The sequence below is a fragment of the Hibiscus syriacus genome, unplaced genomic scaffold (assembly GCF_006381635.1).
Source record: "Hibiscus syriacus cultivar Baekdansim isolate YM2019G1 unplaced genomic scaffold, ASM638163v2 tig00113337_pilon, whole genome shotgun sequence".
In the NCBI taxonomy this organism is placed as follows: domain Eukaryota; kingdom Viridiplantae; phylum Streptophyta; class Magnoliopsida; order Malvales; family Malvaceae; genus Hibiscus; species Hibiscus syriacus.
Genome location: NW_024063456.1, coordinates 936,181 through 953,649, shown reverse-complemented (window position 1 = coordinate 953,649; position 17,469 = coordinate 936,181). Strand labels below are relative to the sequence as shown.

Sequence of the window (17,469 nt, the reverse complement as noted above, 5' to 3'; positions counted from 1 at the left end):
GGAACAATCTTACTTCACATATTTTAGATATTTCATGCTTTTAGCAGGATTACCTTGGTCATGACTTTTCAATGTGAGAAGGACTTGTTTCAAGATTAAAGAAGTGAAAGGTTCCAATCGAAAATCAATCTTCTTGTCAGAGTAGGATTTATTATTTCATGGAGTTAATTGCACCATATGTCCTCAAAGTATGACCTTTATTTTAAATTGGTCCCTAAACTTTTAAATATTTTAATTTTATCCATAAACTATGATTATCATTCTAAATTAGTCCTCAAACTTTTGAACATTTCAATTTCATCCCCAAACAATGACCTTCATTCTAAATTGCCCCCAAACTCTTTGAGCATTCCATTTTTATCCCAAACTATACGTATATACTAATCAAATTCCTTGTTAATAAAATCGTTAGGCCAAGTTATACTATTATATGTTTGAAAAAAAACAAAATTTAGGTCAAACTATGATTGAAATTAATTATATATTTGGATGAATTTGGGAATAAAATTGGAAGATTCAAAAGTTTGAGGACTAATTTAAAAAGTGGGTCATAGTTTAGGGATGAAATTAGAATTTTCAAAATTTTAACGACATTTAGAACGAGAGTCATAGTTTGGGTATGAAATCAGAATATTCAAATGTTTAAGGACCAATTTAAAAGGAATGTTATAGTTTGAGGACATATATTGCAATTAATTATTATTTCATGTCTCATTGACCGAAAATTACATGATTAGTTACTTTAAAAAACTAAATTAACAAAATTAAAATCACAAGCCACAACCATGAATATTGATGAAAGAAATAAAATAATATTAAGAATATTTTTAATTAAGTAATATAATTTAGGGTAAATTAGATCAGATGTCATCGAACTTTAGGTATTGTATTGTTTATACAATTAAACTTTCAATTTGTTCAATTATAACACCGAACTCTAATTTTCATTTCAATCATACCAATGGGATTTAAATCGTTAACGACAAGATGAGGTGGCTGACGGCTGCTGATATAAACACATCACCAAAACGACGTCGTGTTGATCCAATTGTTAATGATTTAACGACCCAATGGTATCATTGAAACAAAAATCAAAGTTTAATGCTATATTGATAAAATTAAAAGTTAAATGGTATAAACGATACAACGCTTAGAGTTCGGTGGTATTGGTGTAGTTTTCACTATAATTTAATTCAAATGTGCAACATCCACACATCAAATATATATATATATATATATGAGGTGACCTTACATAATTTATTAATGTATCATATCTTTTTTTTCAAGTTATTAAAATATTTTTTTGATTATATAGTCTAATTTAATTTACATGTGCACCGTCCACACAACAAATTAAATATTTGGAGTTTATCCTAATTCATGAAAGGTGGACTTTTTTGCTCATGGGATGCCTTCAAAGTTCAGACATCAAAGACATCACAGTCAAACAGTGGCGGATTCACTCATTGTTTAGGGTGCGCCACTATAAATAAAAATTGTTTTATTGCTGAAAAATGTGGTAATGAAAAATATGATAATGAAGTCACAACTGCCAAATGATATTAAATATAAATATCAGATGCCATCGAACTTTAGGTATTGTATAGTTTATACCATTAAACTTTCAATTTTATCAATTATAACATTAAACTCTAATTTTCATTTCAATCATACCAATGGGATTTAAATCGTTAACGACAAGATGATGTGGCTGACGGCTGTTGATATAGACACTTCACCAAAACGACGTCGTGTTGATCCAATTGTTAATGATTTAACGACCCAGTGGTATCATTGAAACAAAAATCAAAGTTCAATGCTATGATTGATAAAATTAAAAGTTAAATGATATAAATGATACAACGCTTAGAGCTTGGTGGTATCGGTGTAGTTTTCACTATGATTTAATTCAAATGTGCAACATCCACACATCAATATATATATATATATATATATATGAGGTGACCTTACATAATTTATTAATGTATCATATATTTTTTCAAGTTATTAAAAATATTTTTTTGATATATAGTCTAATTTAATTTACATGTACACCGTCCACACAACAAATTAAATATTTGGAGTTTATCCTAATTCATGAAAGGTAGAAGACTTTGCTAATGGATGCCTTAAAAGTTCAGACATCAAAGTTATCACAGTCAAACAGTGGCGGATTCACTCATTTTTAGGGTCCGCCACTATAAATAAAAATTGTTTTATTGCTGAAAAAGGTGGTAATGAAAAATATGATAATGAAGTCACAACTTCCAAATGATATTAAAATAAATATTTTAGATTAAAATCATCCAAATAATTGAATATTGAAAATGAAATATCTCCTGGATATTTTTAATTTAGGAGCCCTTTAACTATTAGCTTTTATATAAAGATTCAAACAAAGGAGGTGTGTGCAAGAGATGGAAGAAGATAAAGGAACTGTGTGTGTGACTGGAGGTACTGGGTTCATAGCTTCGTGGCTGATCAAGAGGCTTCTTCAAGAGGGTTACTCTGTGCGTACCACTGTTAGACCTGATCCTGGTAAACTTGATCTTCGTTTAAGGCTCTAATGAACCTTAAGTTTCTTTGTTTCTTTGCTGATTTCTGAGAACTATATGTTTAGTTGTGTTATATTTCCAACTATTTGAGCAGAAAACAAAAGAGACCTTTGTTTCCTCACCAGTCTGCCGGGGGCAGCCGAGAAGCTCAAGATATTCAGTGCAGATCTTAGTGATCCCCACAGTTTCGATGCGGCCATCGAGGGGAGCAAAGGAGTGTTCCATGTCGCCACTCCGGTCGATTTCGGAAACGAAGAACCGGAAGAAACCGTAACGGAAAGGGCGATCAGCGGAGCACTAGGCATCTTGAAATCATGCTTAAAATCGAAAACAGTGAAGAGAGTTGTCTATACTTCTAGTGCATCCGCTGTTGTTTTCAACGGCCAGGATCTGGACATGTTGGATGAGAGTTTCTGGTCTGATGTGGATTTCATTAGAGGAATATTACACCCTAGCACACGTTCTTACATGATTTCCAAGACTTTGACAGAAAGGGCAGCGCTTGAATTTGGTGCACAACATGGATTGGACGTGGTGTCTGTGATTCCTAGTTTTGTTGTTGGTCCTTTCATATGCCCCAAGTTCCCTGGTTCAGTGCGGTCAGCATTGGCTCTCGTCTTAGGTACAATACAAAGCAAAACCGTTATATTTATGTTTTGTTAAGAGTAGAGGGTGATTACAAGATAATATATGTTTAGAATATTTCTTAACATTGACAACATATACTCAAGTTTTATAGATAATAAAGTTTCAATAACATAAGTGAAGAGCGGTAAGACGGTGAAGATGAATTATTTGTGCAGGAGAGCAGCATGGATATAGTGCCCTTCTAAACACACCCATGGTGCACGTTGATGACGTGGCAAGGGCACACATCTTCCTGTTTGAATATCCTGATGCAAAGGGGAGGTACAACTGTTCTTCATACAGGATGAGTCTTCAGGAGATGTCTGAATTTCTTTGTGCCAAATACCCAGAATTCCCTATTCCGACACCAGAGTGAGTGAACCTCCGTCCCTATTCTCAAACAATTCCAACTTATTATAGTAAAAACAATCATGGGCTAACAGCAAAATTTTCCCCAACTTGTTCTTGCTTTAACAGATCCTTAGCAGAAATCAAAGGTCAGAAGTATCCTGGCTTGTCATCAAAGAAGCTGTTGGATACAGGTTTCAAATTTAACTATGGGGTGGAGGAAATGTTTGATGATGCTATCAACTGCTGCAAGGAAAAAGGATTTCTCTAGTTCAAATATAAAAATTGTGTTAATTTGAATCTAAATAAGCTTGAAAACCACAATCAAATGTATGTTTGTAGGGGCTCTTTTTTCCCCCTTCTACAAAATGATTATGTTATGCTATGCAGGCTGCAGCTAAATGTTCTAACTGATCTATTTTATTGAAGAATTAGAAAAGGGGTCATAAACAAAACAAGTAAACGTTCATTCTTAATTTCTGAAGCTTTTGTTCATGGTGGGTTTTCATTGTATTTGTTTTTTGGGTTGAAGTAGAGTAGTTTCCAAGGTGAAGCTATGGTTTTTTTTTTTTCTGAAAAAAAATCACACAATTCATTTTTCAAATTTCACTACCTTTTCTCTTTGCATTTAATTTTAGAGTAAATTTCTCTGTTCCTGTAGGTTACAGTCTGCTACTTCTCATTTTTCTGCTTATATATGTATATATATATAGGTTGATGCATTTTTCTTCTATATATGGTTCAACAAGTGGATGTTTATTTTGCCTTGAAGGTTTTTTTTTTTATTCCTTGCTGAAGATGTTTTGATCTTACACTATTCTATTGTGCAGTGTAGTTGAAAAACCAGAGCAGAATCAAAAGAACTAATTTTTTCTGATGTTTAATTTTGTATTTGTTAATGAAATGATGACATGTATCATCATTGTATTGGTTGAGAATTATTAAAAAAATAATATAATTACTTTAAAAAAATTAATTTTTGCTGATGTCGCATTTGTCATGTCATCACCTTTGCATATGTGGCACTGTCACGTCAACTATTCAAGCTTGTCATGTCATCTATATGTCTTAATTATTAGTTGATTAATGATTCTCATCCAACGAAAATATTTTTTTGATTTAAAATAAAATATTAAAAAATCAAATATTCTAAAAAACAATAAGGGTAAATTCGATAATACTGTTAAATGTTAAAGAATATTTTATTACATAATACCATTACAAAATAAAAATATGAGCAGCCTAATGGGTCAATTAAATATATTGTGTGACCTATTGGGCAAATTTTCATATAGTTTGAAATGTGAATACTGGCTCTCGAACCTTGGACTTAGCACAAGAGCACGACAAACCAGCAAGCCGCTTCAAGAGCCGGTTATTTTACCCTTCGAATTTGGGTCTGATTATGTCTTATCAGCCATTAGTTAAACCATACACGAGTTGGATCTTATCTGCCAACATAACATAAAACACTATTAGGTAATAACACTGCTGCTTTTTAACGAGTATTAGATGTCAGTGTCAACTTTTGATCTAAGTTAAAAAAATATTGAGGTAACGAGTTTTATTCTATAATTTAAATTTTATTTGATATTTTTTTAATAGAATTAAGGTTATAAAATTAAAATTAATTTGAATTATTTGAGTTTAAGTTTAAATTATAAATCAAATTATTTTGAATAAAATTTATTCAAATCAAGTTAAATAAAAAAATATTGTCATGTCGAGTTCATCAAAATTCAGACTTGGAAAATAATCTGTAGAGGGAAAGGGGTTAGACTATTTTTACAAGTATTTGTGTTCGTGGAGTTGCAAAAATGTCAGATAGAAGCTGAACAAAGCATAGATAAAAAAAAAAAAGGATTCTGGGAAAATTCCCTCTCCTCTGCTTCATCTTCTCCATATGAATCCCCAAAAAACCGAAGTCCATCTCTTCCCTCACCGCAATGATCTTGACCCACCGCCTCCCCAGATCCTCCATTCCCAACCTGACCCACCCTTTTCACTCCCCGAAATCTTCCTCTTCCGCTCCTCTTCCTCCGCCGACTCCCTCTCTGCTTCCGATTCAGACAACCACGACGACGCCACTACTATCCCGCCTCCTTCCTCCGCCACCCTATCAACTACGAATCAGCCCATGGGCTGCATTAATCCCGAGCCTCACATCTCCTCTCAGTTCTACACCTTCAACGCCGACTCCCATTCCCTCATGATCCGCTGCATCACCGAACAGCGTTTAGCCACTCCAGCTGAGATCCGTGCCGCCACGCCCCGCTCCGTCCTCAAATCGTGGCGCGCCGTTTGGAAGGACCGCAACGAGGACACTGCTTACCTCACCGCTTGGAAGCGGATCCAAGACAAGCTCATCTCGCATGTGGACGCTAGTTCCGGTAACGGATTCCTTTGCTTCAAAAACAATTCTAATCAACTCGTTTCCCATGTGAGTCAATGGCAAGAAATCATTATGAATTTCCATTGCGACGCCGATTTGAAACATTTAGGGCTTAAAGAAACAATTGAGAGAATCAAGCAAGTGTGGACTGTGGGTGCTAAGTTCTATGGAATTCCCGAGAGTTACATTAGGGTTTGTGTTGCGGATTGCCATGTATGCAATGCTTCCTCCGGGTCTTCTTCTAAGAGTAAACGGCGCCGTTTTGAGTACACGGAGTCTTTAGACGTGCCTGCAAAGGAGGTCCCTCATAAGCTGCAGCAACTGGCTGTAAAGCACAAGGTTGTGCTCTGTATCAGGCAGAAATATATTAGGTATAAACCTTTTATGGCCGAGGTTAAGGATTATGCTTGTCATAGAGCTGGGAAGCCTGCAGCTAAGAAGTCGAGGATTTTGAAGAGGGAACCATATGCATCCAAGAGATGTGGGTGTGGATTTAGAATTAGGGCTATAGTGCCAATTTCCAATTATAATGAGAAAGATAAGACATTTGTATATCAAGAAGAAGGGATGGCAGTATTTAAGTTGTATGCAGTGCATTCTGGGCATGAGCCAGGGCCTCTGGATGGAAATGCAAGGATCATGCACCGTGTTGTTGGGCATAAGGGAGGGGTTTTGATGGATCAAGATATGGTTTATGGGGCAAGTGAGTATTTTGATAGTGAGGGGTTTGGATTGGCTGGAAAGGAAGGAGGAGAGTTGCGGCTAGCTGTTTTGCAGCAGGTGCAAGAGCTGAGAGCTGAAATTGGGTTGTTGGAGGGGAAATTTGATAATATTCCTCATCAGTTGTTGGGTTTGGTATCTAGGGATTTGTTTGATGTTTTGAGTAAAGTTAGAAGTATAGGAGAAGGAAGTCAAAAGTCAGTTGGATTACTTTCTGACAAACCTCATTCAGATGACATGTTGGTAGGGGAGAATGATTTAGCTCACTGGAGTGACCACCACCATGATAGGTTATGCGGAGATGGCAAGGATGGGGAATTGATTGAAGATGATGAAGACAGTTTTGGAAGGACACTTGGTGATGTTGTTCCTTGGGACCAAATGAGGGCAGATTGTAGTAGGAGTGAGAAAGATCTGATAAGTGTGCCCTGTAAGACAGATAAGTGGTTGAAATGTAGTGATTTTGATGAGAAGAGCATTCTTGGCTGTGAGGATACTAAACTAACCAAGTCCATAAGACATGATGATGGTATAGTGACAGATGTAGGTCTTGTTGGCATTCAGGTTGATGGTTTCTACCATGAAAATCCTAAATGGTATGATTCGCCATGTGGTTTAGATTCCAGTACAGACTGTGGTGACAGTGGATTTCAACATGGGGAGATTGTGTAGAATCCTCAAGAGCTAGGTTTAATCTACTCTAACATGATCATGAATATATATTGTTCCCTTCATCCCTTCTCCCCGCTGGAACTGGATTGTAGATTTATGTATACTGAAAATTGGAGCTTATTATCACATGCTTTAGGTGTCTTTGTTGTGTGTGATTTCTGTAAATTATAGCCACTTGGGCTAATCTGCACATACCTTATTTATATTTGTTAACCATGTTGACATACTTGATTTTTAGTCTGGTTCTCTTAAATGGGCGCCAGTGACTGTTTTCTTGCCCTTTGTTTTGGTTTCTTTATATTAATAATTGTACGATATGTCCAATCTTTCCTGTCTGGCTCTCATTATGACATGAAGGTGCCTTGTATTATTGGTTTGATCAAGCTGGTGTTTGTAATGATTCCCCTTGTATTATTGGTCAAATGTTCTGGATGGTTTCTTTGGGCTTTTTAATTTATTCTTTATGTTCCTTTTTATCCTACCCGCATTTGTGTGTTTTCTAGGTTCATCATGCATTCGGTCGTTCATTTTTGCTGTGCCATTGCTTGGAGAGCTTGAGATGAAGTTCAATCAAGGAACTTTATTCAACTAAGCCAGTAGGTATTACCTTGTTCTTTTCTCAGTGTGTGGTTATTTCTTATCATCATTAATGTTTTTTTCTTTACATTGCTCTACTGTTGCATGACTATTTTTATATTTTTCGTTTACTTCACATTGATAATTTGATATGAGGAACCTAATAGTTGGTTAGTCCAGCTTGCTAGTGTATTAATATCATGACTTCAGTATTCTTACTCTCCTCAAAGTCGGTCCTCAAATCCTTTTGTTTTAAAAGACTAATTATATAGTTTTTTTGTTTTTAAATTTTCAAGTATACGTTTAGAGGAAAATTCTGGCTACTCTTTCAGATTGTCCTCTGCTACATCGTTGTACTGGATGAGTCTGTAGGGATCCTTCTTATCAAAAAAAAGTCTGTAGGGATCCCAATATATACTTTTTTAATTTTCAAATATAAATTTTGGAGGAAAGTTCAGGCTTATTTTTATGTCGCCCTCTGATACATGGTTCTATTCAATGAGCCAGTGTAGGAATTACGATTAATCTTTTCTTAATGCTTATTGTTTCCCAATTTGTAACCATTAAGTTATTTCTGGTGTCTGCTTTTTAAAATGTTCAAGACTTACTTGCATCCCAATGTCTGTCGTCTGCATGGATTTCAGGGTATATTCAAGATTGTGTCTGTAGGGATCCCGATAAATCCTTTTTTAATTTTCAAATATAAATTTTGGGAGAAAGTTCTGGCTTCTTTTTATGTTGCCATCTGATACATGGTTTTGTACTCAATGACTCAGTGTAGGAATTACAATAAATCTTTTTTTTTTAGTTCTTTTTTGTTTCTCAATTTGTTACCGTGTTAAGTTCTTTCCTGGTGTCTGCATGGGTTTTATGGCGTATTCAAGATCGTGTCTCTTTTGATGAATTATAATTTACTGTTCTGTCCCCCTCCTCTCTTCTCTTTAGTAATAATATAATGATTGGTGGTTGCTTCTCATGATATAGTTTTACTGTTACTTGTAACAAAATGTCAAGATCAAGGGCATTCCAACTTATCCCCGAGTATGAGAGGAAATAAACCAGGATTTGACCTGCTTATATATGAGTTTATAGTTGATCTGTACTTGTGTCTCTTATCGTACCTTTTGAATGGTATGGTAATACTTCTCCAGGGTTAAACTTTTACATGCAAGAATGATTACCAATCTTGGCATATGGTTGAATGCTTAAAATTTGACATTTTTAGATTGAAAGTAACAAAATAATATATAAAATGAGTCACATGGACAGTTTATAATTGGTGGGTTTGTATTGCTGTCAAATACATATTGCCAACCCGATTTGATAAATACATGTCGGTTCAGGTTGAAATTTATCCTAAAGATGAGTAATTGCACATTTTCTTTCTTTCTTTGTTATCTTCCAGCTAAATTGAGCCTTTACTGTATGAATATTTGGTTTTATGCCAAAGGTGTCCACTGTTGCTAATTTTCTTAATGGTTTTGTGCACAGAAACAATTTAAATTTACCAGAAATTTATATCTTTTAAGATGTGTGGTTGTCAAAGTGAGTGAATTGCCCAATGTAGTAGATATGATGCTTTATTCTGTAATTGCTTAAAATAAGCTAAATATAATGAAAGGAAAAGAAATTGGTCACGTAAAGCTTAAAATATTGATTTCAGTTCTAGTTATACTCCTGTGTAGAAAGTTAGGGAAGCCTAAAGTTATTGACCAAACGAAAATATAGTATTTAGTTAGGTCTACTGTTTTGTGTTGAAGCTTTTGAATGAACCATATTTAAAACTAAATTCATTCAACTTTATTTCTAATAATGTGGTATCATTTGGTGCGTAGAATTATACCATGTCACATATTAACCCTTTTGTAATACCCAATTGTAACAGATGGATTGAAGAAGAGAGAATACTGACAGGTAGTTTCTTCCCCTTGTGGTCATGTTTGCCTATGTTGAGAAATGTCAATCTTTGCTGCAGGATCCATCATCCTGTATGAAATGTATTTGTTACCGCATCTCTGGAGTTGGACTTAATTACTTCTTCCTACACTATTTTGGTTGCATTCTCTCCTTTCATCGAGGTAAACAGCAATTTTAGTCAGGAATGGATGCACGGAATCTAGTTTTCATTTTCCAAAAAGTTGGAGATCTCGGACACTGTAAAATCGAGGGCCTGTTTGCATGCTGCATAACTAGGGGCGGTAATTTAACTCGAAATAGATGGATTCTGAATTGATCCGATTTAATAAGGTAATTTTTTTAGTTAGATTGGTTGGATCAAACTCAGGTAGAGGAAATATGCTATTCGGTTTAGGTTTGGGTGAAGGTATTTATTTTTCGGGTCAAGTTGACCAAATACCCAACCTGTTGCCATCTCTATTCATAACCCACAGATTACTTGTATCTTATAACATGAATATTGCATGCGCGACTTGAAATAACTTGTTAAAATAGGTAACATTCCTGAGCCTATGGGATTCTCAAAAAGTTATAAAACAGGAGTCATCTGCCGGCATTGGATCGGAATCATGGTAAAAAAGGGTACGATTTCATTAGACACTAGAACAAAAGTGCTAATCTGGGACAACATAAAAAAAGGTTATGCCGAAGCCAAGGATCAAAAGTTCTATAGCTAGTATTGGAAGGTGGAATCAAACTCTCTGAAGATATACGGGGACAAACTCCCTGGCCAACGCTTGAAACTCTTGGTTTTCCATTTCTTGAACACAAGTGGGAAATTCGAGAGCTCCATGGAGGTGTGTTGTGTTTCTGAACCAATTTCAGATGCTTGATGAAGATGAGGCGTCGTTGGAGAAGGGCAGAGGGCTTCTGATTGCGGCAACAAAGGCACACGTCGCAGAGTAGAAATATGGGCCTGAATGTGCGCCAACTCTGCTTGTAAATTTACCACCTACGGATAATCGTTGCGTTGCATAAAATTAGAGTTGTATTTATTAACCCAATACCACGAGTTACACATACACCGAGAGAGACCAAGGCTGCCGACAGTGGAAACGGTTTGAAATTAACATAATGCAATACTAAATAAAAGTTTCTCAGCAAAACAGCAGGCATAACCGAGTCAAAATGAACCTTATTATATAATGTAAAACATTTAATATACAATAAAAGAAATTAAAAAGTTTTTACGTTAGCATTTCGATTCAAAACTTCTCTTTAAATGGTATCCCCCCTCGCTTATTAAATCAACTCTTTGTATCATATCTCTTAAAACATTAAAGCGTGGAAATTAATGAATAAAAAAATATTAATTTAATGGTTAAATTGTGAAATAAGTAAATTGTTGCAAAGATTGTATCTCTTCAGACTTCAGAGAATTCAAGAATTAGCTTAATTTTTCCATCCAACTACTTCTAAAAATAAATATTCAACAATATGCCATTCTCTCTAGTCTTTTATCCCACAATAAGTTACTGTATTATTATACATACATATATATAAATAAGGAGTATTGGTGAAGGAAGTTGACTATGCATGATGCTACACATGGTAGGACCCATAAACTTTAATGCAAGAGAAATTCAAGCTAATAAAGATAATAATTTCGTAAGGGGAAAATAAACCTTATAGTTACTTCATAGGCGCTACTTAAGATGACTCCATTTTACACTGTACAAACATGTATTAAAATAAAAATGGCAAGACAAAGCACCAACAAAGTCAAACCTAGACTATTTGAATATTCTCGACTTTGTATACTTTCTTGCTGGCTCCGGCAAGCAACCAGACCACTTAGCCATTCACTTGGCTCTCTGTTAACCGTAGTTAATATTAGGACTTTTGTGATATTTCACTTGGAAAAAAAACTATAGTAGAGTAAACAATACCTTGGGTTGGGTAATAAAATATACATGCTCGTTAAACTTAACGTTTAAGTATCACAAAAACCAAGATAATGGTACTCAGGCAAGGGCTTTTACGGGGAAACTTCAGATTTTAAGTATTGGGTTATAGACATTTCTTAGGTGTTCAATAAGTTACAAATGCATCAACCTTGACTAATTACATTGTTTGCTTATACAATAATATTGTATTCAGCTGCCCTGCCTAAGTTTTACCGAATGAGCTACACCACCATCCAAGACACACCTTTGCATTAACGCTTGAAATCCTTAATTTTATACTAATTTAGCCCGAGATACGAAAGAGCTGGTTTTATAGGACTAAATTGTGGTTGTAGCTGTGGTGTCACAGTTTCTGATGGTGTAGACGTTACGACTTAATTCACTTATTAAAAGATATTATGATTTTATATTGTGGATGCGGTTGAGGTACCACATTGACTTAGAAAATATTACCATAATTTAACCGGTTTCTTATGCCAAATATGGGTATAAGATTTTACTCAACTTTATATTAATTTAGTTTTGTGGCGCATGCATGCCTGCATGATTCAATGGAACTCTCAAGCCAAAAAGAGAAAAATGAAAATGGAAGAGAAACTACAAAACACTAAGATCTAATGCTAAAAGCAGAAAGATTTTCATCATCTCTAATGAAGTTATCAAATTTCCCCAGAGAAATAATTGGATAAAGAAAAGGGAAAAAAAGAGAGGAGAGAATTGCAGGGGTGACCTGTTGTTGGAGGGTAAAGATATGGCCGACGCTTCCGTAAACGGGGTCTCGAACCCTAGCCAAAGCCTCATAACAGAGTGTAACTACCGCATCTAGGCGCTTGTCATCCGGTATTCCCTGCAGCATCTTGGAAGCATTGCTGGCACCGAAAACCTTGTGCACCGCCGCAAAGTGAGCCGCGCCTTGGTCTGAGCTAAAATACGGTGCAAATATGCACCCTTTCACGCACTTTCTCCGAAGGAATTTGCAGGCGCCGCGCCTTCGTTATTCGCTGCACTCATCATCGTCTCTCTCAGCTTAGGGCCGATCTCTAATCTCTTGCTTTCTTTGCAGATATTATCTATGTTTTCCAGAAGTATAAGATAAACTAAGAGCGATATATCATATCATATATGAGTCTTCTCATAGAGTTGAAAAACGTTGAAAGCTCAAAAATATGCATAGAGAAAAGACCGGGACATCCATCCCTTATATACATAGATTTCCTTTGTATGTGATGAAATATACATATATTATACAATATTAATATTAAATAAATACAAGATATTTTCCATGGTTTTTCCTTGATTTCAGGAAAGAGTTTATATTTGTACATGCATAATATATCAAACTCATATAAACTGAATGGATGACACTTTTTTCTTAAGATTTATTGCCATCTATTTGTTAATTCAATCAAGATGTAAATGTTATAAATATTTGGAGTTGATATGTAATTATATGGAAGAATTTATATTCAATAAAGATGAAAGATTGTACTAATTAATGTAGGTATAATCTCACTTTATCTCATCTTTGAGATTTATTTTCCATAGAAAGTAAGATGGACTTGGTATATAGTAACCATATTTAGCTTCAAAGTTCTTTATTAGCAGTATGGAAAATATTAAGCTACTTGCGTGAAGCAAGCATATAGACATACATCACATGAGGTGAGTAATCGACACGTGGGACAAACATCTCTTCTGTGGATCACCCTTCTATTTCAGTCCAACGTACAGATCTCTTAGTAGCTTATGCTTGTTCGCACTTGGTAGCAAAGGGTTTAGGATTTAGAAAAGTCCACAGTCCAAATATCTATAACTTTTTTTCAGTCGAAGCCCAAAGAAACTTTGAAATCAACGTTTTCTTAGATGTTTATTTATATAGCCCTTGAATAGTAGACAAGAAAACTGTTAATCACCTATCGTAATCATATGCTTTTTATGTAAAAATATCAATGTTGAGCTGATAAATGATGAACATCGTTTTAACAAACAATCTAAGTTCCTGGGTTTATACTAAAAAATGTTTGATGGCGTGGAAATCGAAGGAGGGGGATGGGGAAATATGGAGATTTAACGTGTCCATTCCGCCACTAATTACACGTCTTGGGCAGCTAATCAAACTTTCAGTCTAGGCGACTATCTCAGTAAGATCCAAAGCTTTTATCATTTTTATCTTCTATTCGCCATTTTTCAACTTTCATCTTATTTTCTCGTTTAATTATTCATCTTAGAACTTTAAATATTAGTCTTCAGGACCAGTGCAAATCAAACGGTGATCCAGACCTACAATGAAACGACGTATCGGAACTGTACAACGGACGACGCTTTGGACACCGATACCTTCCAATACAACGGCGGCAACTCAGACTTTGACCAAGCAATGACCATCGAGGGTGCAAACTACTACTTCGCCGACGGTGACGATGGTGTCCAATGCCAGCACGAGATGGAATTCGAGATCCTCGTCCGTCACGGCATTGGGTTGCTTCCCAGCCTCAACCAGCCTCCTCCTCCTCCTCCTCCTCCCTACGTCGAGGCTCCTAGTGACCCAGCTCAGTCTCCTCCAGTCACGATTAACGGTGGGACACCGTCGTTGAATAACAACGCCGCGACCGGCGGCACTGACACAGGAGCGATACTGTATTCGGTTTTTTTTGGTGTTACAAGTTTGATGATAGCTTTCATGCGCTAAAGTGATTAGGGGTGGTGACATTTTCAGAATCCTCGAGTACGTTTTTTTATTAATAATATAGTTTTACTACTTAAATTTTATTAATTTAATTTTTAAGATTTTATAAATTTACTTTTTTCCTCTTATAAAATTCTATGTTCAGATATTAAGATTTATTTGGAAGTGCCCATTTAAGTTTAGAAAATTGTTTTAGAGACTGAGTGTATTACCTAACAGAAGGATTAAGTCTTTTACATAGTGGTATTGTTTTAGGCATAATGATATTCTCAACATTTTATAAAATATTCATTTTTGATTTTATTTTTCTTGAAACATTTTAATTCTTAATATTTCATTTAAAGACAAAATTTTTTTTATGGATATAAATCGTTAGACAATCCACAATCAATGTCTTGAGATGATATAACCGACATATTTAGCATTATATACTAACATTATAGTATCACATCAAATTGACGGGAATGACTAACGTTTCCTTAGATCGTCGCCATCAACAACGATAAAATTTATCAATTTTGGATAATACAATTTTTTTTGGAGTGAGGAAAAGATTGTGTATTTAATTAAAGGGTAAAGTATATAAGAGATCATTAGACTATGTTAAAAAAATAGCCAATAAACTTTTAAATATTATAAAATGATCTTTAATTATAAAATGATAATTAAACTTATCAAAACTCTTATAAAATGGTTCCAATATATTATAAAATAGTAATAAATTTTAACAAGTTCAAGGATCATTTTATAATAATTTGCTAAGTTTAAAGACTATTTTATAATAGAGTGATAAATGTTAATGATCATTTTGTATAATTTGAAAGTTTATTATTCAAAAAGATTATTTTAACATAGTTTGAGGACTATTATTGTACTTTACCCTTCATTAAAAAAGGTAAAAAAAATTGGGTAAAAAAAAGTTAAAATCAATGTTGAAAAGGGCCTCAAGTTAAAAAGAAAGAAGGTAAAGCTATCTTAGAGCTTCAAGTTGTGAAAATACTTATCTAAATGCAATAAAATGTCGTACCTGCACCACAAGTTGCTTCACCTTCACCAAAGGAAAAGAAGGAACCTTATAAACACAACCCCTCACCCACGCCGCCACCACCACACGGCACACATACAAGACGCACCGGTAAAAGGCGCTATGAAAGCGACGGCAATGACATCTGAAAACCAATCACGGCATTCCCAAAGTGACTTGCCCTATGTCCTCATCTTAAAACCGCCGCCATCCTTCCTCCTCTTCGGTGACCATTTTTTGGACTCATCCAAATTCCAATACTTGAAAGCATACGAATCCCCACTCCCTCTCCCCCAGTTCTTGCAGGAACATGCACAATCGGTACAAGCCATTTTCTCATCCGGTCTCGCTCCCGTCACCGCCGAAACTATCCGCCTTTTGCCCCGTCTGGGTTTGGTCGTTACCACTAGTCAGGGGCTTAATCACATCGACCTCACCGAGTGCCGACGCCGTGGCATCGCAGTGGCTGGAGCTGGAACTATTTTATCCGCTGATTGTGCAGATTCTGCGGTGGGATTTTTGATCGACGTCTTGAGGAAGATCTCGGCTGCTAACCGTTATGTCAAGCAAGGGCTCTGGTCTTCCCAAGGAGCCTATCCTCTTGGCTATAAGGTAGTAAATCTTATCCTTTCTTCCACAGTTCTCTCCCTCTCTTTCTCTTTCACTTCCAAAGGGGGGGAAAATACAACTTTAAAAAGAACTTGTCCTTACAATCCCATATTTAAATTATTTGCTAATTGCGAGTTTCAGCTCGGAGGTAAGCGTGTTGGAATTGTAGGATTAGGGAGTATTGGAACAGAGGTTGCTAAAAGACTGGACGCATTTGGCTGTTCAATTTCATACAATTCAAGAAGTAAAAAACCTTTAGTGCCATACACCTTTTATCCCAACGTGGTTGAACTTGCGGCTAATTGCGATGCCCTTATAATTTGCTGTGCTTTAACTGATGAAACTCACCACTTGATCAACAAGGAAGTATTGTCAGCGTTGGGGAAAGATGGGGTCATTATCAATATAGCTCGTGGACCTATCGTCGACGAGAAGGAATTGGTGCGTTGTTTAGTTAAGGGAGAGATCCGAGGTGCTGGCTTGGATGTGTTTGAGCATGAACCCGACGTTCCGGTCGAGCTCTTTGCATTGGATAATGTAGTTATGTCTCCTCATTGTGCTGTTTTGACAACGGAATCTTTTGAAGATTTGGGTAAACTAATGGTCGGAAACATTGAAGCCTTCTTCTCGAATGAACCCTTACTAACTCCTGTTTCTCTGGATGGATGATCTACCACATTTCTGAGGTTAGCAACTGCGCCATCCTCTTCTGCTAAGAATTTCTTTGGGGCTATATTCGGGGATGTTATCTGCTGTTATAAATACATTGGTGGAGGAAAGACTGAATGTAGGCCAAGGAGAACAGCAGGAGTAAGAGTTGGTGGATTATTAGGTGATTTTAACTTCAGTTGTGAGTTTGAGAATAAAAGCTCTGAAGTTTCTTGAAACTTTTGTTCAGAGTCGATATGTGCTGATTTACAGTGAACATTTTTTTATCATTGCCTGCAAATGCGTGCCCTTTCAAGCTTGCTCTAGTAGTCGATAAAAAGCTTTGTTTCTCGTTTTAATTGCACGTCCAGTCGTTCACACATCAACACCCAAAGAGAGTATAAAGAAATCAGAAATGGACTGTGGACTTCTTCAAATTAGTCATCTTCTAATACAAAATGGAACAGTTTAGTTCCTCTACTGTTGGAGTTATACAAATTGTTTTAAATTTCGGATAAGTGACATGTTATTTAATTATTAATAAGAGTATAAGTGGGTCACACAATTTTAAAATTTTATATAGGCATAATTAGTTATTTGTCATACTCATATATAGGTAATTGAATTGTTAAAAGGTGGATCTGAAAGACTCTCTCTCTCTCTATATATATATATCCTAAACTATGACCCTCATCTATATTGGTCTTTATCTTTTGAATATTATGATTTCATTCTCAAACAATGATGCT

General features: G+C 35.6%; 4 protein-coding genes and 1 pseudogene across 4 annotated transcripts; 4 read left to right on the top strand and 1 right to left on the bottom strand.

Moving 5' to 3' along the window:
• The first annotated feature begins 2,371 nt into the window (after positions 1-2,371).
• LOC120186228 (vestitone reductase-like) lies at positions 2,372-3,940 on the top strand. Its single transcript, XM_039190219.1, has 4 exons — positions 2,372-2,538; positions 2,650-3,177; positions 3,359-3,554; positions 3,660-3,940. Exons 1-4 carry the CDS (start codon positions 2,418-2,420, stop codon positions 3,799-3,801), a joined length of 987 nt encoding a protein of 328 aa, XP_039046150.1. The 5' UTR covers positions 2,372-2,417; the 3' UTR covers positions 3,802-3,940.
• Positions 3,941-5,342: 1,402 nt separating this feature from the next.
• On the top strand, positions 5,343-7,533 carry LOC120186356. The gene has a single exon (XM_039190310.1). It carries the CDS (start codon positions 5,434-5,436, stop codon positions 7,312-7,314), a length of 1,881 nt encoding a protein of 626 aa, XP_039046241.1. The 5' UTR covers positions 5,343-5,433; the 3' UTR covers positions 7,315-7,533.
• A 3,005-nt stretch (positions 7,534-10,538) lies between these two features.
• Positions 10,539-13,443, bottom strand: LOC120186346 (annotated as a pseudogene).
• A 390-nt stretch (positions 13,444-13,833) lies between these two features.
• On the top strand, positions 13,834-14,466 carry LOC120186345 (blue copper protein-like; the record flags this gene model as incomplete). The annotated part of the gene is made up of 2 exons (XM_039190301.1): positions 13,834-13,894; positions 13,997-14,466. Coding segments are annotated over 2 exons (507 nt in total), but the record flags the coding sequence as incomplete, so codon positions are not given.
• A 1,055-nt stretch (positions 14,467-15,521) lies between these two features.
• LOC120186189 (glyoxylate/hydroxypyruvate reductase HPR3-like) lies at positions 15,522-17,010 on the top strand. Its single transcript, XM_039190189.1, has 3 exons — positions 15,522-16,075; positions 16,214-16,754; positions 16,840-17,010. The coding sequence occupies exons 1-2, from the start codon at positions 15,587-15,589 to the stop codon at positions 16,739-16,741; spliced, it is 1,017 nt and encodes a 338-aa protein (XP_039046120.1). The 5' UTR covers positions 15,522-15,586; the 3' UTR covers positions 16,742-16,754; positions 16,840-17,010.
• The last annotated feature ends 459 nt before the right edge of the window (positions 17,011-17,469 follow it).